The 25,326-nt window shown below is 37.7% G+C and overlaps 1 protein-coding gene across 2 annotated transcripts; it reads right to left on the minus strand.

Annotated features, from left to right (window-relative positions):
* Positions 1-591: 591 nt before the first annotated feature.
* On the minus strand, positions 592-16,728 carry NAF1 (nuclear assembly factor 1 ribonucleoprotein). Of its 2 annotated transcripts, none has more exons than XM_058193043.1 (8): positions 16,086-16,728; positions 14,485-14,611; positions 13,536-13,629; positions 8,766-8,848; positions 6,976-7,136; positions 5,374-5,425; positions 4,315-4,417; positions 592-3,488 (listed from the first exon to the last, which is right to left on the minus strand). In XM_058193043.1, exons 1-8 carry the CDS (start codon positions 16,667-16,669, stop codon positions 3,037-3,039), a joined length of 1,656 nt encoding a protein of 551 aa, XP_058049026.1. In that variant the 5' UTR covers positions 16,670-16,728; the 3' UTR covers positions 592-3,036. The 2 variants fall into 2 exon arrangements, with proteins under 2 accessions (XP_058049026.1, XP_058049025.1); XM_058193042.1 differs by having other exon boundaries at positions 13,536-13,632; positions 16,086-16,726.
* Between the last annotated feature and the right edge of the window lie 8,598 nt (positions 16,729-25,326).

A 25,326-nucleotide genomic window follows, 5' to 3' on the forward strand; every position in this document is an offset into this window, starting at 1 on the left:
TGGCCTTATTTTTGGGGAGGTCTTATTATTTTGGGGCATATGGAGCAAGATGGAGCAAGGGGCCGTGGTAACATGGAGCAAGGGGCCGTGGTAGCTCAGGCTGTAAGAAGCCTGTTATTAAAACAGAGCAGCCTGCAATTACTGCAGGTTCAAGCCCGGCCCAAGGTTGACTCAGCCTTCCATCCTTTATAAGGTAGGTAAAATGAGACCTAGATTGTTGGGGGGGCAATAAGTTGACTTTGTAAATATACAAATAGAATGAAACTATTGCCTTATACACTGTAAGCCGCCCTGAGTCTTCGGAGAAGGGTGGCATATAAATGTAAATTAAAAAATTAAAAAAAAAGATGGGAATCCTCTTGCTGGCTTACCTTATTTCCAGCTCTGTCTCCCTAACCTTAACCACAGGAAATGGCAGGAACCGGCTGCGCATGCATTTCAATATTTTCAGGGGAGGGTTTATTTTCAGAGGCGGGCTTATTTTCGGGAAAACACAGTATATCTAAGAAGGCTGATTACAATATAAATTTACTGAAGATAAGGAGGTGAATATGTACAAATAGCAGTAGGAAACAGCAGAAGTGAAGAGTATTGATGACTAAAAAAGAGCTTTCTATATGTAAGAATCTTAAACTTATTACAAAGGAAATCATACATGTCATAAGGGTATTCAATTAGAGGGTATTCAATTAGCTTTTTTTTTTTTTGCTAATAGATTTGATAGATTTATGGCAAGGTATATTCAAGCAAAATCTGGATTAGATGTTGATAATTAGGCTACTAGAGTGAAATGTCAACCAATTGTATGTCAAAAATAAAATGTCCATAGCAAAATGTTTTAGCTTTGTAAAAGGTTGTAACAGACCTTCAATTGAGACGTCCTAAGAATGCCTAGTTTCTTCAGAGGTGACCTGGCTATTGTAATAAATGAATTATTCCATATGATTATCAGAACTCTAGTAATTGTCTTTGCAAACAATGAAGGCTTACTTCTAACAAAGTCATCATAAGTCAGATATATAATGTCTAGCATGCTTGCCTTTTGCAGATGTTCATAACAATTCCTTCTCAGGAGGCAATGATGGTTTATATCCAGAAATTTGATTCAGAAGCGGAAAATGTAAAAGAAAAAGAGCATGATGTAATAAAATGAGTAACGTATCTGTGAAATTAACAGAAAAGATGTAACAGATTTGAATAAAATCTGAACAATATGCACACAAGAAAGTGAAAGTGGTTTAATTATGAATGAAAGCTGATTTAAATATGAATTAGTGTCATGTAAGTGCATATGATAGCAGTAATCTTATGCTGATAATTGTTGCATATTCTGGCAATTCTGGAAAAATCAGAGGTGGGCTTTAGGAAAAATATGACCATTCATGTCCATTATTTTATAATGGACATGAATGGTAGCGTAGGTATGATAAGAGTGTAGAGAGTAGAGAGACTTGGGTTCTTCAGAAACTAAAAAAGAATTCTGTCTTGAAAAATATTATCTTTTCAATCCATGGAAAAACCATAGTAGGAATCATGGAATGAAAAGTGAATAAATTGCAGAGATTGGGTCTGCTAATCTTAGAAAGGGCTTTTGGAAGATGCAAGAGCTGTCATCAAGAATTTGATGAACAGCTAACAAAATTATTCAATTTTTTCAAGAAGACAAAACAAGAAACAATGGGGTTTAGGCACAAGTTAATTTCTTTATGTTAAGAGCTGTTTAGTCATAGATCATGCTACTCAGAAAGTAGTGAATTCTTCACTAGGGTTGGTTAAACAAAAGGTTGAATGTTCAATTGTCAAGAATTTATTCCCATACAGAACAGGAGGCTGAATTTGATGAATTTCCATAATCCCAACATTTATATTCTATGATTCTAACAAATATGGATCTGGAAACTGAAGTATCAAAACTTAAAGTAGTTGTGTTTGTTGTGAAAAATAGAAAACTTTGTTCCACAGTATACATAAATGGAAAAACCAAACCTAAAATATTGAATTGGTATCTCTTGGCTGAACATTAATAAAAAAATGAGAAAATGGATTAAAATTACAGTGGATAAATAGTAACTCCTGTGGTGATTGTTGCAAGAAATGAATTATTTGTTCAAAGAACAAAAACGGCTTATATATTTCTACAGTGAATATACATAGTAAAACAAGGAGAAGGTTAAGAATTAATGGATTCTGAAGAAATGTAAATTGAATATAATGACCAGTCTAAAATAAGTATATTGACATATAATTGATCAAATATAAAGAATGAATTAATAAATATATAAGGAAAAGTTAATATATTAATGGTTTGGTGAAAAAAGCCGGAAAAATGAAAAATTTATAGTTGTAACACTAGTAGTTACACAGAAATAAGCCACGTTAGCTATAATGTAGTCTCAGGTAAACCTACATTAGTTTAGCCTTATAGTAAAAATCAAATGTATTACAAAAGAGCATTAACGTTGAAAATAAGCATGATGTATACATAGATATGTAGTAAAAACATGTTTTGTTCCCATGCTTTTAAAATTATTTTCTAGTATTTCGTTGAATGTTCTCTAAGCACAATTAAGCATGTGCCCACCAAAATATTACAGACATGGATACTGCTAAGGTTTGGTTGAGTTATGGAGATTTTAATCTATTTTTTACATTGAAATGCTTTCTATGGTAGTATAGAGCAATTATAAAGGAGCAACAGAGAATACAGAATTTCAACATATTACATTGAGAAACAAGAAATTTTGTTTCAGAGGAAATTATAAATTTATACACATTAGAGACCTGTATAAATCTGTAAAAATAGTTTTTAACAATGTGGACAGTAAAAATAAATATTTAATACCTTTTCCATTATATTTGTATGGAAACATAAACAGACACTAAACACCTTTCCATATTTTTATCCCATACAAAATTCTCATTTTAATTTCTGTACATAACTAAAAATAGTGTACCTCGGTCAAAGCAAATAAGAAAATATTAACATATCTACCATATACATTTAATTGTATAGGTTGTCTGAAAATATATCCTGTCCTAAGGAGAACTGCCGGTGTTAGGCTCTATAGATGGTGGGGGCAGTGGAGGTGGTGGTGGTGGAGGTAAAGATAACATAGACAATAAAGGCTCATAGGTGTTCTGAGGGCATGTAGGAGGCCACCCCCAATCTATTGGTGGAGGTGGAGGTGGAGGTGGAAAATTTGTATTATGACTAACAGTTTCAAAAGATGGTGGTGGGAAGGAATACTGATGTCTTCTCATACTTTCCAGTCTCTGTTGCTCACAAAAAGTAGGTGGTTTCTGCAAGTGTGCATAGTCAGAGGAATAATACTGTGGAGTTATATTGTGCTGTCTATAGAAATGTGGAAAAGAAGCTACATGAGGCGGTCTGCCCCATGAAAACCTGGTGGTAGGCTGTCCTCTACAATATCCACCTGAATATTCTGAAGGAGGTTGTCGTCTGGATCGATAATTTGGCCCATTATCATCTAAAAGAAGGAAACAAAAACCCAAAGAGATTAGCATAATTTAATAGTTTATGAATATTGTATAAACAAGGAATAAATAATGCTATGTTTTCCCTAAGACTACACTGTTAATTAAATAAACCGAAGTTCTGAATAAACTCTTGCCATACTATATAACAGTCATCAAATTGTGTACTAATTGTTTATTTTTTAATATATTTTTATTTAAAAAGCATATGCTTTTAAATATTATGTAGTACATATTAGGTTCCCTAATGGAAAACACCGAGGTAGCATTTGATTCTTTTAGTTACAGACTCTGCAGCAAAGGAATAAAATTTAGTGTTTAGAGAAAAATTTAACACCTGTTGGCCAGATAAAGTAAGTATAAATCTGGAAAGAGGCAACTGTGAATAGTTCAAGATTAGTATTATCGAAGACATTCTTCATAAATATAAAAACCCGCAGATTGACAATTACAAATGCATTTATATTTATAATACATGATTTATTATCGATGTCCCACTTTCCACATTCAGCATTATTTTGATTATTTTGACAAAGGTAGCATTATTTTTCTTAGTAAATACCAAAAACTGTTAACCAAAGTTCTTTTGCTTCCCACTATTTCTATTTACTTGATGCCTGAAGAGCTGAAGAAAACTGTTCTTGCACTTTTTATAAAGAGTAATTCTTATAAATATAAAAATACTAAATTTGAAAGGCTCTTAAATTTAAAGTCAAAAGTGAGGAATGGATTATATCAACATTAAACAAATAATATATAAAACTGGATTTCTGTATTGTTTAAATATTTATTCAATATTTCAGAAAAGCAGCTACTTACTGCTATCATTTTGCTGTGATCTGAGCTTCTTTCTTTTTATATTCTGAGATTTCTTGTGTGATTTTGCTATTTTTTCTTTTTCATCATCACTAAAATCTAAAGCCTAGAAAAAAAATAAAACAAAAAATTGGAAGGTTAGAAAAAAGTGAAGGTTTACATTTTATAGCAATTCCACAATATCTAGCCATTTATCTAAGAACAGTGCAATGTTTTGGATTTAATTCCAAGAACAGTACAAATAAACATACAAGGATAGCACTTCTTTGCAAGTCTATAAGATTTGTATCTTTTCATATAGTATATATGCTCTTAAAAAGTTGCAAAGGCATTATCTTTGTACTCCTACTCACCCCAATGCACCTTTTCCAAATTATTTCCAAAATACTTCTTAGCCACTTTTCAATTATGAAAGAATTCAGAGATTAAATGACATAAAGTCACTTTACCACTGGAGCACTTAGCATACAAGACTTGTGTGGCTTGGAGGAATAGAACATGGAGAATGCTAGAATATTCTGTTTCTGGATCTGCAGGTTGGCATATCTCTATGGATGGTATTCATCATACTGGTAGAAGGGAACTTCTGGAACCTTTCAATCCCTTCTCCTTAAGAATCCCTCAAAAACCCACAGATGATAGATCTGGTTCGTTTTGAATATATGAACTTTGACATAAAGTAGGAAAGAGAGAATCCTTAAAAAATTGTGGCTTGCATCCTAAATTTCTAATGAAAGTTAGCATGTAAGGACCTCAATTTTGGACTTTAGAAAGGGAATTTTTTTTTAATATAATAGTAAGATCTGAGTGGGAAATGCATCACCAACAACTTTTTTGAGTTATTAAAAACAAATGAACTTTAAAAGAAGTTAAACTGAAGTTATCACTTCAGGAAAAAAATATATAAGATTCTCCAGGAGGAGGAATTCATTTTTCCAAGTTAATGTTACTTCTTATGTGATATTCTCTGCATATATTATTATTCTTTTAAAAAGAAAGGAAGTGCATTTTGAATTGGGAAAAAACTGAAGGGCAAAATCAGTATGCAAAGCATATTCTTGCCTCAGGAGGTGGCTCGTCATCATTCTTCCAAGATGCATCTGATCCCTTTTCTCTAGAACGCAAAAGAGGGTGTGTTTTTTTTATAAAGAACAAAAGATAGATTCCTATGTGTACACGCACACAATATTAGCGTTATTTGAAAGTTAATATTTTCTTCTTTAAAATAAAACTAAGCCATTGTGCTTCACAAGGAAAATGGCAAAATCTTTTGGAAAGTTACCAGATGTGTATTTTGAGACACTCTATAGCAGCGGTTCTCAACCTGTGGGTCGCGACCCCGTTGGGGGTCAAATGACGATTTGCCAGGGGTCGCCTAAGACCATCGGAAATATGGGAAGTATATTTGCGAGTCGAAGAATCGTGCTCCAATGGTTGACTCCACAAGCCAGCTGCAGGCTCTTCAAATCGCTAGCCGAATTCGGCTTCAGGCGCAATGAATTAAAAAAGAGAGAAATCTTTGATCTCTCCCTCTCAAGCCAGCTGCAATCACTCCCAATTGCTAGCCTAATCTGGCTTCAGGCACGATAAACTTAATAGCGGAGGAGTCTCCTCTTTAATGCCTCCGTCCTCAAGGCAATCGCAAGCAGTTTAGATCGCAAGCCAATACGGCTTCAGGCGCAATAAATTCAAAACGAAAATAATTTTACGGTTGGGTTCGCCACATTGTGGGGAATCGTATTAAAGGGGTCGCAGCACTATAAAGGTTGAGAACCACTGCTCTATAGAACGCAACTCCTGGTCTGTGGACAGGCACTCTCTCCACTGAACTGGGCTCTGGTGCCCAAAATGTTGGGGGCCGCCGCTCTAGAACAGCTTTCCTCAACCAGAAGACCAATGATTTTCTGACTATAGTGGTCACAACAATCATAATTCAAGTTACTATGACTAGGTAAGATTATATTCAAAAACATATGGTGGATAGCAAGTAGAGGAAGACTGCTTTAGTAAGCCTTCGCAGAGAATCCAGCTCATAATCAAAATTCTAAATACAGAATCAAGTTATGAAATATATGAGGAAATATGTAAATCTTAATTCTTAATTGTTGAGATATAGTTAAACATGCAGAGATTGGTCACTAGGACCTAAATAGGAGGCGGAAGGTGTGTTGGATATAATTGCCACCTTGCATTATTTGTAAAAATAATAAAGTATAAAACTAAATAAAGATAAAAATATAATTAATAAATTAGACACCGCTAACAAGAGTTCAGAATTTTTTTACTGTTCAAATCTGCAAATTATTTGTGTATATGCATGTATATTCCAACCTTTGAAAGCCAATTTGGTCTAGTGCAGGGGTCTCCAACCTTGGCAACTTTAAGCCTGGTGGACTTCAACTCCCAGAATCCCCCAGCCAGCTGGTTAGAAACCAGGAATCTGTGATTTCTAGTCTCGCCTGAGGCATGAAAGATGGCTGAATAACTTTGGGCCAGTCACATTCTCAGCCCACAACATCCCACTCAAGCTCAAGCCAGATGATCAATTCCTGCCTCAACCAATGAATCAACACTTGGTTGATCTGGGGGGAAAAAACAGATCTTGCACTTCCCAAAAAAACAAACAAATATTAGATAGAAAAAGAATGTATACATCAAACTTACTGTTTCAATTTTTCTGGAAATATGTACTGAGTGAAGCTTTCCACAGCTGGAGCAAAATATACAGCATCTTTTATTTTAATATCTTTGGACTGAATGTGCTCAGGACTATTAAATTGTACTACATAAAAGGGATGTGACACTGGGCCAAATATCTCAAAGATCTGCAAGACAACAAATGTTACTGCTTCATAAAAACAAATTCTGTAATTACATGATGACATTTAAAAAGGTGAATTATTGGGGGAGTGAGAATACTATAAAAGTATTTTTCTAACCTCTGAAATTCAGCTTCAAATTTAACTTACAATTTTTTCTAAAAGCAATTTAGAATAAATAGTATTATTTATTAAGAGAGGGAATATGCACAGCTCATAGTCTTGAACTATGGAGTCCTTGGTGCTCTTTGAGCTTGTCTACTTAAAAACTAGTAAGTTTTTAAGGAATGCCAGAATTTCCAGATAAGGAAATTGCAAAATATCACAGAAAATATAGGTTTTCGAATCAAATAACAATGCCTAATTTCAAGTTCAAATGCCGAGCTAATTAAAACATGCTTTAAAAAGAACATTACACTGATTTCTTTAAAAAAAATCTTGACTTGTAATATATCATACTGAATTCAAATTTCTCAACAATTTTGTGAACTGGTAATTATCTATATACTGGTAATTATCTATTGTGTTTTCCTGAAAATAAGACCCTGTCTTATATTTTTTTGAACCCCAAAATAAGCAGTTGGCCTTATTGACATGTGCTCAAAAGCCTGATTGGGCTTATTATCAGGGAATGCCTTATTTGGGGGAGGGGGGGAATGGTATATATTACTAAAAACCTTGGTCTGTACCCCTTAACTGGGCAAAACAATGCGTCATGGGGCAACAGTTTTTGAACTTCAAATGGGCTGACTTAAAGAATGCATCCAAAATCCAGGACCTATGACTTCTCTGAGATTGAAATTTGGCAAATTTGTGGTCACTTTACTGCTGCCACACTGCTCCCCAGAGGTTAAGTAACTCTCTGGAGGCCAGGTAGAACTCCCTCTTCCTTTGGCTCCTGGAGATCAGGTAAATCGATCCTACTCTAATCCTCTACGATAGACTGGTTCTCCATTTCTTGCCATAGGTAGTCAGCTATAGTCAAACCAGCAAATTGCTCGTGTTCCCAATGATTTTTTGACTTTGGTCATGCTATATCTTTATTTATTTAAGGAAGTATGAAATAAGGTCAAGGGTTGTCTAGTTAATAATAAAAGTTATGGTAATTCCAACCTAGAATAGTTAACTGATTTCTAACCTTATTTCTTGTTAATTGACATACGCATTTATCTTATGAAATCAGTTTTATTTAACAATTGGATTAATTTAGATGCATGGTAGCAGTTTTAGGATCATTTTAGGAAAATTTAGCAACTGTTTTTAATTTTTTACACCCATTATTCTATTTATTTGTGTTTCATATATTTTTCAAGAATATTAAGAAAGACAAGTCTTATACAAATAAGTATAGTATTGAAAAGCTAAATAAGCCATATCAACAAATGTACTATATCATAAAAATATACTCCTGAGCTAAATTTACCTAGCAACATGTGCTTTGCAAACCAAAGAACATACAGTATTTTTCTAAAGAACACTTACTATTTGTAATATGTCTCAAAAATTTATTTATGCTGGTAATACTTTTATGGTTGCTAAAACATTGTTTAATGGCATTAGCAATCAATGAGAAAGCATGCTGGAACAATAAAGACAGACTAAAATATTCACTGAAATAATTAAAAGTTTATTTACTTTTCCTAATGAATGACGATTTTCCTTGAAAAGTACTGTATTTTCATTCACTGGAGGAAGTCCCTTCTCAGACTCTATTATTACTAAAAAAAAAAGAAAAAAAAATCTGAATATTTTGCTAAATTCTTCTAATACAGTAAAGTATACTATATTAGCTTAATTAGTATTATCAATGAACCTCATAGGCATATTGAAAACAAAGGCTATAAATTGTCATACATGCAATGATAGATAACTTATTAGTTATAGTTTCAAAAAGAACTAATTCGTTTAAATTTCTATTTCAATTTGCAAATGGAACTAGTTTTAAAACATTTTAGTTCTATGCATAGCCTTACTTTAGACTTACAATTTATATTATAACATTCACTGGTTGTAATTCAGATATTACAGAAGAAAAAGCAAGAGTCATTTACAACGTACAGAATAAAGACTGCAACCACCACTATCTAGGACAGGAAGACAGAAGACTAGCAGGGTGCATCCATGAACACTAGCCAGCAACTAGAACACAATGAAAGTTCCTTAATTTCACAAGACATGGGCAGACTCAACTGTAGTTTCAATTGAGAAACTGTGAACATCCTATAGGTCAGTGATAGCTAACCTTTTTGCCATCGCATGCCAGGATGACGGGGAGTGGGGGGTAGGTTCGCATGCGCGCGTGCCCACACCCATAATTCTATGCACCCCGCTCTGGCACGCGATGGCCCAGTAGGCCCATTTTTCTTTCTCACCTGGCTCCAGATCCTCTCTATGCATCTGGGGAGGGTGAAAACAGTCTTTCCCACCCCCTTGGAGGCCCGAAACAGCCCATTTCCCAACTTCCGGTTGGACAGGAAGTGATGTTTTTTGCCGGGGATAGCAAAAAAAGTCACTTCCTGTCCAACCAGAAGTTGGAAACGGGCTGTTTTAGGCCTGGGGAAGGCTGTTTTCGCCCTCCCTAGATGCATAGAGAGGATCTGGAGCCAGGTGAGAAAGAAAAATGGGCCTTCCCGACCCCGTCCCAGGCCCTCTGGAGGCAGGAAACAGCTTGTTTCCCTACTTCTGGTGGGCCCAGAAAGCCCGAAAATCAGCTGGCTGGCATGCGCATGCCCACCAGAGCTGATCTGGCATGCCCACTGATATGGCAACGCATGCCACAGGTTTTCCATCACGGCTATAGGTGGAGCTAAATCCAAAAGCTCTAGAGAATTCCTGGAAACTTGCCATTCAGGGCAAGCAATAAAAAATAATAAAGGCAAGATTTTTAAAAAAATCTAATGAAATAAATATGTAAATGACATATTTATTAGATATTCATTTCCAACTCCCATATTTTGAGATGGATGAGAGGGATAAATTAGGTCCAGATATTAAACATGAATTCACGTATGCATCTATGAACTAACTTAGAAAGAGACATGTACAAGACAGTAAGGTGAACCTTATCTTTTTATACACTTAGCCAAATGTTTGCCTCTGTAAATTGAATGCTTATAAAAATGTTATATAAATACTGTGACTGATCTAACATACAAATCCATGAGCAAAAGTAAGTATCTAACAGAAACAAATCTAAAGGATGACAGAAGAATGTAAAATGTTTTAAACATATGTAACAAAAATTTGTTTTAATTTTGAGTGTCCTGACAGTTTTATGGCTGCAATTGGGCTGTTATTTTTGGGCCTGACTAGGTTGCTTGTTTTCAAATTTGTCATATATTTTACAGTAAAACCAGAGAAGAAGGGATAATGTAGCAACAGAATTTTGAAAGCAGCAATTAAGCAGCAATTAATTAATTAATTAGCCGTTCAGAGGCTGATCGGACATTAGTGAAGTCCTATACTAGGACTTACCTAGTGGCATTGAGGGAAGCGAGGCGTCGCTACGCCTCCTCCCTCATTGCGTCGGCAGATAACCGCCCAGCCGCCCTGTTTCGGGTGACCTGCCCTCCTTCACCAGGGGAGCGGGATGACCCGCTGCAGGGGCGTGCTGAGGAGTTTAACGGTTATCTATACGATAAAATCGTTCAGCTGGGACGGGTTGGACCAAAATTGCGGTGACTCAGGTGAGGCGCCCGAGGTGGTCTTGGTGACATTGTCTGGGATGAGTTTGACCCTGTGGCTCCGAGGACATGGACAGGTTGTTGGGCAGGCTGAATGCCACCACGTGTTTACTGGACCCGTGCCCCTCCTGGCTGGTGCTGGCCACTCAGGAGGTGACACGAGGCTGGCTCCAGGCGATTACGATCGCTTCTTTGGTGGAGGGTGTCTTCCGCCGCCTTGAAAGAGGCGGTGGTGAGACCCTCCTCAAGAAGCCTTCCTGACCCGCTGTTTTAGGTAATTATCGTCCAGTCTCCAACCCGCCGGCTTGGCGAAGGTTGTAGAGAGTATGGTGGCATATCAGTTTCCCTACACCTGGATGAAACTGTCTATCTAGACCCGTTCCAGTCCGGTTTTCGCCCGGCTACAGCACGGAGACGGCTTTGGTCGCGTTGGTGGATGATCTCTGGAGGGCCAGGATAGGGGTTGTTCCTCTGCCCTGGTCCTATTAGACCTCTCAGCGGCTTTCGATACCATCGACCATGGTATCCTGCTGCGCCCGGTTGGAGGGATTGGGAGTGGGAGGCACCGTTTATCGGTGGTTCTCCTCCTATCTCTCCGACCGGTCGCAGTCGGTGTTGACAGGGGGGCAGAGGTCGGCCCCGAGGCGCCTCACTTGTGGGGTGCCGCAGGGGGCGATCCTCTCGCCCCCTCTGTTTAACATCTACATGAAGCCGCTGGGGGAGATCATCAGTGGGTTCGCGTGAGGTACCAGCTGTATGCGGATGACACCCAGCTGTACTTTTCACGCGGACCACCCCAACGGTTATCAAGTGCTGTCCCGGTGTCTGGAGGCCGACGGGTCTGGATGGGGAGAAACAGGCTCAAGCTCAATCCTCCAAGACAGAGTGGCTGTGGATGCCGCATCCCGGTACAGTCAGCTAAATCAGCGGCTGACCATCGGTGGCGAGTCATTGGCCCCGATGGAGGGGTGCGCAACTTAGGTGTCCTCCTGGATGAGCGGCTGTCTCTAGAAGATCATTTGGCCGTCTCCAGGAGAGCGTTCTACCAGGTTCGCCTGGTGCACCAGTTGCGCCCCTTTCTGGACCGGGATGCCCTATGCACGGTCACTCACGCACTCGTGACGTCTCGCCTGGATTACTGCAATGCTCTCTACATGGGGCTCCCCTTGAAGGGCATCCGGAGGCTACAGTTAGTCCAGAATGCGGCTGCGCGGGTGATAGAGGGAGCCCCTCGTGGCTCCCGTATAACACCCATCCTGCGCAGACTGCACTGGCTCCCTGTGGCCTTCCGGGTGCGCTTCAAGGTTTTGGTGACCACCTTTAAAGCGCTCCATGGCATAGGGCCGGGTTATCTACGGGACCGCCTACTGCTACCGAATACCTCTCACCGACCCGTGCGCTCTCATAGAGAGGGACTCCTCAGGGTGCCGTCAGCGAGGCAATGTCGTCTGGCGGCGCCCAGGGGAAGGGCCTTCTCTGTGGGGGCTCCCACCCTCTGGCACGAACTGCCCCCCGGACTTCGTCAGCTTCGGACCTTCGGACCTTCCGCATGAGCTTAAAACATACTTATTTAATTGCGCAGGACTGAGCTAGATTTTAATTTACGGGTTTTAAATTGGGTTTTATTCTTATATTTTTAATTATTAGGCTTTTAGAATAAGTTTTTTAATTGTTTTTAGACTGTATTTATCTGTTTTTTAAATGCCTGTAAACCGCCCTGAGTCCTTTGGGAGATAGGGCGGTATATAAATATGAATAATAAATAAATAAATAAATAAATAAATAAATAAATAAATAAATAAATAAATAAATAAATAAATAAGCACATGAGAGGCAGAAAAATATTTAAACTTTCCAGACTGCTGTTTATTATCAATTATTTTGTTACGCTAACAACTGTCTATGTTAATAATTCAAGAAATAGAAACAAAATTGAATTATAATTTTATAATATTATAAAATTATTATTAATAATAATAATAGTCGGAAATCAATCCTTTTTTTCTTTTCCCCCTTGCTTTCCCCCACTTTTCTCTTCCCTTTTCTCTTCCCTAATTTTCCTATTTATTTTTGTATTTTCTTTGTATGCTATATTATAAACTAATAAAATTGTTTAAACCAGAAACAATTATTTGCAATGAAAAAGGTCAAATTGAATAGTGAATGGCCTGCGTGGTTTATTCTGCAAACAAGTAATTTAAAGAAATGCCTGCAAATGCTAATGCTATTGAGACGGTATAAATGCAAAACAAATATTATTATTAATAAAGGACAATATTTGTAGCTCAGGGTTGAAATGGTGCGCTCTGAGCTTGGTTATTTTCTTGAAGACGTTGACTAGCACTGACGATGTGACCTAGTGTGAGTAATAAAATTTATGCAATGAAACAATTATTAATTTTGAGCTAGTTTGGCTAGATGATTGAGGTATAATTTGTATAATGCATTTAAAATAGATCAGATGCTATGTTAGTTGGTGGAATTATTGCTGAATTTTGTGCATGACTGCTCTTTTGACCTAACAGGGAATTTCTAGATTTTCCTTTAGGAGGATAGGGACTGACTATAAAATGTTATTGAAAATCAAATATTTTGTGGGGATGCAAAATAATCACAAAAAGCTACAAATTGCTCACTCTTGTATTAAGCAATACTCCATAAATAACTACATAAGAAACATTTTCAGGGAACACAAAATGCAAACTCCGACACATCTTCTTACCTTGATGTTCAACAATGCTGGAAACTTGTCCAAAAGGCATTAATTTAACAGATTCAGGAAGAATTATCATTAGGTCTTCAACAAGAGAGGGCTCCTGCTGAATAAATAATTTTAAAAATTCATTTGCATGCTAAGGCTTGTATCCTATTTTTTCCTGAGTTAATTAACAGTCGCTACAGTATAAATATTTTCTTACTGATATTAAGGATTTATGTGGACAAGCTCTATGCTAAAGATAACCACAAATAAACAAAAAAGTAAGTCTCTTCAGTTCTCTAAAACTAGAAAATGCTTGTACTTGTGCACTCTGAAAATTGGTCAAAACCACTTCAATCTTCTGGAAATTGGGCATTTTTGGAATACATTTGTATAAAATGGGTGCATCACATGGTTGTAAGGTAACAAGGAAAAGGATAAAAGGAAATAAGACCTTGAAAGTAATTGTGTCTTTGTAGCCCATCTTTCTTCCATGCCTTGACCAAAAGAGAAACTATTAACACTTTTCTGTGAAAGATCATTTCACATCAATTAGGATGTGCATAAAATATAGCAGAACCTATGGCGAAACTGAATACAATTCCTCATCTACAAATAATTCCACTTCAAAACAATAACTCTCAAGGAAAAAATAGATATTTATAAGGGGAGTGAGTAAGCACAATCTAGCATTTTTCCTCTTTGTACCAGTTCATATTTAATTTATCAATTCAACCTTGCAAATACCTACCCCAAAGATTTTTTGTAACCGTTTTCCCTGCCAATCTAAGTATGAATATCTTATTGGAAAAAAGTCTGCTATAAACATTAATATGAAGGATCAAAGAAATAAAGTACCTCGAATTGCACAATATCTGATGTCCCCTCATATTCATTATTTTGCTAAATGTAGTTTGGTTATAATTTTTCCTAGGTAACACCAAATCTGTTTTTCAACAGCAAAGACACTTACTTTTTTAGTCAATTCACTTTTTTTTTTAGTAGAATTATTTTCATTTTTATCTTGTTGATCATCATCGGACAACAATGGAGGACAGGAAGAGGAGGAAAGAGAAGATGAACTGTCTGCATCAGTATCACTGCAAAGGGAGATACTATTTTTCAACATATGTTCTGCCACATTAATTTAAAAAAGCATTAGCAATGATCGTAAGGCTTGACTTGGACTGGAATCTTCTTTTTAGTAATAAGTCACAATGTGCATAAGGGACTTGTGTCAGGTGTGCTGCATGTTGTGTAGTGGCTATTAAGAAAAAATCGTCCATGTCGCAGAACAACCTACACTGCTGCAAAACTGGGAAAGGGAAGTTTTTATAGTTCTTTGTTAACTGTCAAGTTTAAACTCCTATCCTGAAAACAATGCTATAGAGCATTGCACACCAGAACAACTAGACACAAGAACATTTTTTCCCAAATGCCATCACTCTGCTAAACAAATAATTCCCTCAACACTGTCAAACTATTCACTAAATCTGCACTACTATGAATCTTCTCATCATTCCCATCACCCATCTCCTCCCACATATGACTGTATGACTGTAACTTTGCTGGTATTCTTATGTGCCATGGTTTATATTGATATTGTTTCCTGATTGCTTCTTTGTACCCTATGACTATCATTAAATGTTGTATCATTAAGTGTTAAATTTGTACCCTATGACTATCATTACATGTTGTAAATGTTGTACCTTGATGTAGGTATCTTTTCCTTTATGTACACTGAGAGCATATGAACTAAGACAAATTCCTTGTGTGTCCAATCACACTTGGCCAATAAAATGTTTTATTCTATTCTATTCTATTCTATTCTATTCTATTCTATTCTATAGCGATTAGGATTACCTCTTTGGTCTCATAGCTTTAAAAGGGGAGAGTCCCAATGCATTATTTGCCTTATTACTCACCTAAGCTGGCTGATATTAGAATAGAATTCTTTATTGCCCAAGTGTGATTGGACACACAAGGAATTTGCCTTTGGTGCATATACTCTCAGTGTACATAAAAAGACAAGATACATTTGTCAAGGATCATAAGGCACAACACTTAATGATACTCATAGGGTACCAATAAGCAATCAAATCATACTAGGAAACAATCAATATAAATTGCAACGATACAAACAACAAAGTTATAGTCATAAGTGGGAGCAGATGGGTGATGGGAACGATGAGAAGATTAATAGTAGTGCAGACTTAGTGAATAGTTTGACAGTGTTGAGGGAATTATTTGTTAGCAGAGTGATGGTGTTCGGGGAAAAAACTGTCCTTGTGTCTAGTTGTTCTGGTGTGCAGTGCTCTAGAGCGTCGTTTTGAGGATAGGAGTTGAAACAGTTTATGTCCAGGATGTGAGGGGTCTGTAAATATTTTCACAGCCCTCTTTTTGACCCATGCAGTATACAGGTCCTCAATGGAAGGCAGGTTGGTAGCCATTGTTTTTTTTTCTGCAGTATTTTATTACTGTAATAAAATAATTACAGATGACACCTAGCTTCCTCTGCCTGAACCAGAAATAAAACGCGAAGAACACACAAAACTGGGAACCTCCCCGACTCACCTGTCCGATTCCGAGCGGCCCCCACCTTCCCCTGACAACGGCCCTTCCTTCTCGCTCCGTTGCGCCGCCGGCTTCTCCTTGGGGAGCGCCTCTCCCTCTAGGAGACCGAGCGCTGCCGTTGGGCGATCGAGGTCTCCGTTCCCTTCGCTGCTACCGCCCTGAAAAGCAGGGGAGGAGGAGGAGGAGGACGGCTGATGATGGTCCACCACCTTGGCTTCCTCCTCTTTATCCGACGATGCCTCCAGAGCTTTGGGCTGCTCATCGCCCGTCCCGGGAGAGGCCTGGCCGTTGCAATCCCCCACAGCAGCCGGCTTCTCTTCAGCGGCGGCGCTAGAGTGAGGAGGAGCACCACCCGCATCGCCGCCTCCCTTCAGGGCGACCCAGGGAGGCTCTGCCTCCCGTGGAAGCTCCGAGGAGTTGGCGGGGGCTCCTTCACAGAGGCGCTCCGGGGAAAGCGGGCCCGCCGCCCTTGCATCGGCGCTCCCGTCGCAGGCGACCCTCAGCGTCTGCAACCGCTCCGCCACTATCGAGCCTGCGAGGCCGGAGTCGGCGTCCACCAGCGGCGGGACCGGAGAGGCATCCATGCCCCGATCCACGTGCGGCGCCGCGAACCGATGACAACAAAATATGGCGCGCTGTACTGACGTCACTTCCTGTGCGGTTTCTTTCTTTCTTTCTTTTTTCCCCTAAGGACGCCCATGTGCGGTCGGTGTGAGCGCAATGGTGTAAAACTAAGGGTTTCCGACCTTGGCGACTTTAAGACTCCCAGAATTCTGGGAGTTGAAGTCCACAAGTCTTAAAGTCGCCAAGGTTGGAGACCCCTGGTGTAAACAATGGGAAGTTCCGAGTTGCGCCCATTTTCATTTTGATAAGCTGCCAATTACAGATTCCTATAATACAGGGGTCTCCAACCTTGGTCCCTTTAAGATTTGTGGACTTCAACTCCCAGAGTTCCTCAGCCAGCTTCGCTGGCTGAGGGACTCTGGGAGTTGAAGTCCACAAGTCTTAAAGGGACCAAGGTTGGAGACCCTTGCTATAGTACACGGTCAGTCTCGAATGTTGTCATGACCCGCCCACCCCCACAAAAACACACTTATCAACCCTCTTGTGTTTACACAAGCATTTTGACATCCGCAGAATCCTTGACGCACATACAAGCAGTTACGAATTGCCCCATTAACTCCAGTTTAAGAACCATGGATAGACGATTTTCTTGCTTATTGTTGTTCTGATTCGCTTTTCCTTTTTCCTCTCTTTCTTTTAAAGCATAGCAATTAAAGTATTGTAAAGTCCATTTATTAATATGTCTAAGCTCATAACTGCCAATCAAGAGACTTAAACAGAGGCTTGAGTAAAATAGCATTTAATCTTGATCAAGCTTAAATGGTTAGCTGTTCCAAACACATAATGGTGCATACATACATGCAAGGAAGAACTACGAACTTATGACAGAAAGCAATGTCTTCTTATACCCAAAAAGTCATAAATCCTCAACTCTGGCATCTGCGTATTCTGGAATCTGGTTTGCATGTTCCCATAGTATAAGTCAGTGAATGTAAACTAACTTCTGGATTTACATCAGGTCACACAATAGTAAGGGTCAGTGTATTTAATCTGACTTCTTTCTGTGGTGTTATCTTTTCCATTTGTCTTCTTAATTACCACTTGATTTCCTGGAGGATGACATACACATTCTCAGCCAGAGTGGGGTGGGGAGAGATCAAATGATGGACTCTGACAATTTCCAGAGACTGTCATTGGTGGGATGAGGTATCAGTAACAATTCAGGAATTTAGTCAGTGTGACCTCCATAACCATCCATGATGGCATATTTATGTTCTAACCACAAAAGGGCACAATATATATATGTCAGTGTTATGGGAAACAGATATTTACTATGTGCAGTTATACAAACAAGAGACCAAGACATCAAATATCATTAGCAAGTTTCCTACTAATTCTAGTATTTTAGTATATATGTTCCCTTCAGTATGAAGCGGGCAAGAGATGATAGATGGATGATTTCTCTTTTTGTTGTTGTTGTTAATAATAATAACAGTCGGAAGGGATCTTGGAGGTGGTCTATTTATTTATTTATTTTGTCACAACAGTATATATAAGCATAAGCATGATACCTATCAATGACTACTTCAGCTTCAACCACAACAATACACGAGCAAATAATAGATACAAACTCAAGGTAAACTACTCCAAACTCGATTGCAAAAAATATAAGTTCAGTAACAGAGTGGTCAGTGCCTGGAATGCACTACCTGACTCTGCGGTTTCTTCCCCAAACCCCCAAAACTTTATTTTTTATTTTTATTTTATTTATTTTGTCACAACATCATACAAAAAGATTATATAATATATACACATATAAACATATATAGGAAGGAGAAAAGAAAAACAATAGGACAGGAACGGTAGGCACGTTTGTGCGCTTATGCATGCCCCTTATGGTCCTCTTAGGAATGGGGTGAGGTCAATAGTAGAAAGTTTTTGGTTAAAGCTTTTAGGATTATGGGAAGAAACCACAGAGTCAGGTAAGGTATTCCAAGCACTGATGATTCTGTTGCAGAAGTCATATTTTCTGCAATCTAGATTAAAGCGGTTTACATTAAGTTTAAATCTATTGGTTGCCCTTGTATTATTGCAATTAAAGCTGAAGTAGTCTTTGACAGGAAGGACATTACAATAGATGATTCTGTGAGTTAAACTTAGGTCTTGTCGAAGGCGACGGAGTTCCAAGTTTTCTAAGCCTAGGATTTCAAGTCTGGTGGGATAAGGTATTTTGTTGTTTTCAGAGGAATGGAGAACTCTTCTTGTAAAATATTTCTGGACACGTTCAATTGTATTGATGTCAGAGATGTGGTGAGGGTTCCAAACAGGTGAGCTGTATTCTAGAATTGGTCTAGCAAATGTTTTATATGGTCTGGTTAGTAGTGTGGTGTTTTGGAAAAGAAGCTACATAAAATTAGGTTTACAACTCTTAGAGCTTTTTGCTATGTAGTTGCAGTGGGCTTTGGCACTTAGATCATTTGACATGAAAACTCCAAGGTCTTTAACGGGATGGGGTCGTCTGTAAGGTAATGTCCATCTAGTATGTACTTAGTTTTAGAGTTCTTTTTTCCTATATGTAAGACTGAGCATTTGCTGGTTGAAATTTGGAGCTGCCAATTTTTAGACCAAGCGGTTAGATGGTCAAGGTCATTTTGAATGATAGAAGTGTTGTCTGTGGTGTTAAATAGTTTGACATCGTCAGCAAAGAGAACACAATTACTTGAGATATGGTCACAAAGATCATTAATGTATAGAATAAAGAGTGTTGGTCCAAGGACGCTGCCTTGAGGAACGCCACTCTTGACAGGAACAGGATTTGATAAAGCATTGCCAATTTTGACCACTTGTTGTCTGTTAGACAGAAAAGCAGATATCCATTTGTGGAGGGCTCCTGAGATGCCATAGGATGTTAGTTTAAGGAGAAGTTTATCGTGTACTACTGAGTCAAAAGCTTTGCAGAAGTCTATGTAGATTGCATCTATTGATTTGCCTTGATCTAGATTTGAAGTCCATATGTTTTTGCAGTGGAGAAGTTGTAAGTTACATGATAACTTTTTCCTGAAACCAAATTGTTTGTTGGAGAGTAGGTTGTTAGTTTCTAAGTGTGAGGTAATGGATTGATTGATGATAGATTCCATGACTTTGCAGGTGACGCAGCAAAGGGAGATCGGTCTGTAGTTTTCGACTAAGCTGGGGTCTCCTTTTTTGAAGATGGGGATGACTGTGGCTAGTGACCAAAGTTTGGGAAGAGAACTGGTAGTGAAAGCTTTATCAAAGATAATACTTAGGGGTTCAGCTATATTAATGGAAAGTTTTTTTAAGAAATATGCACATAGACCATCTGGTCCAATAGAAAGCGATGGTTTTAAGTTGTGAAGAGCTTTACCAACGTTGTCTTCTGTGAAATCTATATGAGTTAAATCATCAGTCATTGCTGGTTCGTTTGTGGAATGTTGGATATGTGTTATCGGAGTTAACAAAAAGTTAACTTTAATCTTAAACTGTCTACTGTTGACCTCATCACATTCCTAAGAGGTCTGTAAGGGGCGTGCATAAGTGCATTAGCGTGCCTACCGTCCCTTTCCTAATATTCCTTTTTACTCTTACTCTTTACATGTATTCAAATTATGTTTATACTTTTAATTTAATAATTAAATTTAAATAAATAAATTAAAACCAAACCAAACAAACAAACAAATAAATAAAACATTTTGCACAATGATACGCTTTTAGTCTGAGGCCGCAACTCTTTGCAAAGACTGTCTGATATTTGTGGCAAGATTGCTTTACCTGAACTGTTAAATATTTTAGCGACTAGGAGAATTAAGATGCCCTGTTTTTCATTGGCACCAGGATTTTACACAGACTAGATTTGAGATATCTGCTTTGCTCTGCAGAGTCCATTCATGTGCACCAGAGCAATGTGCTCTAGCATCTGGAATATGAATACTATATTGAAAAGGATTCCAGTAATTTGAAAGGCAAAAGGGTGCACAAAGTTATTTTTGTAACAGCAGTTACCCAGCCTCTGCAACCATATTTACCTTTGCATACCACTAAGTGATTGTTCTGTTCCTTCCTTGAATTAAATATATATCTACCTATGAATCTGCCTAATGAGGTAGTCCATGAAGTACAAAATATTTAGTCAGACCATCCAAGACAACCTAATTATTTTGAGTAGGGATAAATTAACCAATCCAGAGTCCTGATCCAATCCTTTCAAATGGGTGATTATGACTGGTAACCCTAAAAGTGATATTGAACGGATTTGACTTGAACTTGAGGGAGGGAAATGTTACCTCTCAAAATAGGATTTTAATTGGAAGCAGCAAAGGAACCATTCCATTTTCATCTGAAACAGTAGAAGCCTAATTTAAAGTGGTGACTTTTCTATCAGGTGACTTAGAGTAGAACTCAGGTATTAATTTAATGAAAAAAATGTTTAATGAAATGCCATAATAATTTTTTTTACTTTTTTTCATTTTCATTTTTAATCTATAACATAGAACTAAGAACTCACAGAGCTAAGAAGAAATTTCCTAACAGCAGGAACAATTAATCAGTGAAATGGGTTGTCTTCAGAAGTTGCGTGTGCTCCATCACTGAAGGTTTTTAAAACTCATAGAGCTAAGAAGAAATTTCCTAACAGCAGGAACAATTAATCAGTGAAACGGGTTGCCTTCAGAAGTTGTGTGTGCTCCATCACTGGAGGTTTTTAAAAAGAGATTGGCAACCATTTGTCCAGAATAGTATAGGGTTCTGGGTTGGACTAAAAGACCTCCAAGATCGATTCCAACTTGATTATTCTGTATTCTGTATATCAGTGTTGCAGGCCTGTGACCTCATGTGGCACTTGGGCAATTGCAAATGGAATCCCATTACAGAGAAGGCCAGGTTGTTCATGAGTTAGAGGTTTTGTGTGTTTGTGTGTGTGTGTGTGTGTGTGTGTGTGTGTGTGTGTGTGTGTGTGTGTGTTCCTGAATAAAATGTCACAGAGGTAGGAAGAAATTAACATTCTCCAATTTGGCTCGGTATTGCATATATCTAAAATTCTCACATAAAGACTCAATCTGATGTGGGTTTTGTCTTTTTGTGTAAAACTAGAAAACACTGGCCAAACTGGATTTATGACCTTTATTTATTTGTTTAATTGATTTATACAGCTCTCCCATCTCTCAGGAGGGATTCTGTGCGATGTACAAAGCTTAAAACCATCAGTACAACATACTGCATAACTACTGATGCCCTGGTTAAATGACACTCACAAAAAAAAGTCACACCAACAGCTGAAATTATTAATTTCCTGGCCTAAATGCCTGTAGGGCCATATGGATCTCAGAAAGATGCTATTCCACAGGACATGTGCAACCACAGAGATGGCAGGATCTGACAAAGTGGCATTGTTTTATGGAAGGGACTCTGAGCATGTCCTCTGGTTTAGGTGTAATAAACACCAAGTATATTATATCATTCTATTTCATTGATATTTGGAAAACTAAATTATTAAAAGTTTGTTGTGCATTCCAGATGCTGGTTTATCTTTTCACCCTTCTCATACTATATATTTTAGGAAACTCAGAAAAACATAACCTATTGATGGCGGTTTAATGGGCGATTAGCTTCAGAATCTAAATATGAGCTCCTAAGTAGTTTTATGTGGAAGACTTAAGCATTTTAAATTTCTCATGTCAGAAATCTTCAGCCCTAGATGCTTAAAATAACTCATTTCTATTCTTGACAATAGAAAAGCCCAAGCTATGGTTGTCTGTTCATTCACTGAAACATAATAATGGTCCTAAAGGACAGTGCTAAGGCATTAGTAGAGACAGATAAAGGCACTAATAGAGCAACAGACATTTTCAGTAAAAATTAAAACAAGAATGTAGCTATATTTAAGAGTTGGAACTGTTTATGAAATAATTGACAGACTGAATGTAATACACATTTTTTTCATATAGATGATTTTTATGAATTGCATGATGAACTGTATAAAAAATTAATTTATATGAAATGTAGACTGTATTAAGTGGTTCTGTTAAATTACTGTTTAATATTCATACTAGGGCTGTTAAATGCAGTAATCGAGCAGGCTGTAACCTTAATTATTTATGTAGTTTAACTGCCATTTTCAATAAGCTTGTATTACCACACTATGTCAAGGTTAATAATATTAAATAATCTAAAATTATTGGAATATGCATTTTTCTCATTCTTCTTCCAAAAGTACACTTCATTCTTTCATTTGTTAAACAAAAAAGGAAAGGTAGCCACTGTGAAGCTTAATAAATACTAAAATCCACATCAAAGCAATTTAGAAATCACCAAATTGTATAATTTTTTTAGAATTTCAGGATGTTACATAAAGTTGTACATTTTAGCCCATCATTGAAAATTACAGTTTTCTACAATTTTCATTAAACTTCTTTTGACCGATGTTTCTAAATCTATGTTCCTTAATTATTCATATTGTACTTGCTTGTTTTAGTTGGAAGATTTTGATGATGCCAATAAATTCCATTGTGAAAGGTATTATGGAGACTTACATCGAGGATCTGATGAACTAGTCATCCCTGTGTGACTAGTGTGGATGACATTACAATAGACGTTAGCAGCCAGGGGGTAGATTCTGACCACCAAAATTTTTCCAGAGCAAGGAAAGATCATTCCCGTGTGTCCTGGACTGCTTCTTTCAAGTACACTAGCAGGATCCAATTTTTTGTGTGGTCAGCTGGTGAGTTGAGCAGTTGGATTCCACCTAAGCTCACAGTTGTAATCTTGCTTATATGGACATAATTTCAGCTGAGCCTCATTTTTTTAATTACTTTTGGAATTACTTTTTTATTGCTTTTCAAATATCAAAAACCTTTGGAAAAGCAATTTTTAATTTGTTTCAAGATTGAAACATAGACATAGTCTGAAGCTGCAGCAAATAACGGCAGGCAGGAATATAATTCAAATGCCTAGCAAAGAGTGCTGGCCGGAAAAAATGCTGATTACAACCCACAAAAGACTAGCATAATCCAAATACATTTCTACTGTTATAAAGCCAAAAGAGGTAGTTGGCTAGTTTAAGAATCAAAGAGTCATGAACAAGAATCAGTAACAAGAGTCACAATCTAGAATTTTGAATAGTTGTTTCCAACAAAGACTCCAAGCAATTGCAGTGGCTGCAATTATTCATTCCCCATCTTTACTCTGCTCGCTTCTTTATGAGTCTAGATCTGGGACTTTTGGGTTGTGTGTGGTCATCTGGCTATTCTAGCTGAACAGGACATGTCTGTGGCTGATGGGCCTGTATTGAATTCTGGCTTAATGATTCCTGAGGTTGACAATTGTGAACCACTGGCTCAGCTGGAGCTATAGTTGGAGTGGGGAATAAATGACAAAAGAATGATTAAAGGTAAAGGTTCCCCTTGCACATACGTGCTAGTTGTTCCCGAATCTAGGGGGCGGTGCTCATCTCTGTTTCAAAGCTGAAGAGCCAGCGCTGTCTAAAGATGTCTCCGTGGTCATGTGGCTGGCATGACTAAATGCCAAAGGTGCACAGAACGCTGTTATCTTCCCACCAAAGGTGGTCCCTATTTTTCTACTTGCATTTTTTACATGCTAGGTTGACAGAAGCTGGGACAAGTAATGGGAGCTCATCCCGTTACACGGCACTAGGAATTCGAACTGCTGAACCGCTGATCTTTCGATTGACAAGCTCAGGTCTTAGCCACTGAGCCATCGCATCCCTTTGTAAAGGATGATCAGAGTGTTTCTTTTGGAAAGTTATAAACTAAGTAATGATCCAGATGGATTTTAAATATTTTGAAATTAATTTTAAGAATCCTTCCCGTGTCTATGGAAATTTTCAAACAAACAAACAAACTCCAGTTGCCTTTTGAAAAGTACCCTAGGGAACAGTCCTACCCATGGAAAATGGCTGTTAAATTCTGAAAAAAAATCATAGGGTGGAAGTTAAATTTTGAAAACTACAGGGAAACAGAAGGAATTAAAGACTACAATTAAAAGAGAAGAAGACTTAAACTCAAATTACTGACAGAATGGAACGAAATACTTCAACTTTGAACATAGTGAAGGGTATTTCTGAACAATGGACTCAGAAGTTACTTTTACTAATGCAAAAGTAGTGTGCAGTTAACGTTAGGGAAGAGAAATAACCTCTGTCAAACAAGACTTAAATTGATTTAAACCTAGAATTATAAATGACAGACTACAAGAATGATCTGGAAAAACACAATACACTGCACATACAAATGAAAGGGGCTGGTAATATTTAAAGAGGATGTTCAAATAATAAATTAGAAAAGTGACTTGGATAACTTTCCTATATCAGTTTACAAAAGAGGCCTGTTAAAAGTTTTGAAGGATTTGATGAGAAGGGACAAAGAAAAGAGAAAAAGAAATCAAGTTCTAGAATATTATTTGAAGGGATTGAAGTCCGAGACTGTTAAAAGTAAAGGGAAAGAATATATACATGGCTTTATTTGATGTTGTTTTTAGTAATCATCATCATTATCAGCGTTGGAAGGGATCTTGAAAGTCCTCTAGTCCAATTGCCTGATTAATTAAGCAAGAGACAGTATACAATTTCAGACAAATGGATGTCCAATCTCTTAAAAGCCTCCAGTGATGAAGCACCCACAAACCCTGCAAACAAGACAGTCCTCTG

This window comes from Ahaetulla prasina, chromosome 8 (assembly GCF_028640845.1).
Source record: "Ahaetulla prasina isolate Xishuangbanna chromosome 8, ASM2864084v1, whole genome shotgun sequence".
Taxonomy (NCBI): Eukaryota; Metazoa; Chordata; class Lepidosauria; order Squamata; family Colubridae; genus Ahaetulla; species Ahaetulla prasina.

Bases quoted from the DNA above. Each gene is read 5' to 3' on its own strand.
- NAF1 (XM_058193042.1), bottom strand. From the start codon at position 16,669: ATGGATGCCTCTCCGGTCCCGCCGCTGGTGGACGCCGACTCCGGCCTC. The intron at 7,137-8,765 runs GTAAATAAACTT...GTTGTCTTGCAG, and splicing joins ATCGTCATTCATTAGGAAAA to ATCTTTGAGATATTTGGCCC. The intron at 3,489-4,314 runs GTAAGTAGCTGC...TCCTTCTTTTAG, and splicing joins ATCACAGCAAAATGATAGCA to ATGATAATGGGCCAAATTAT.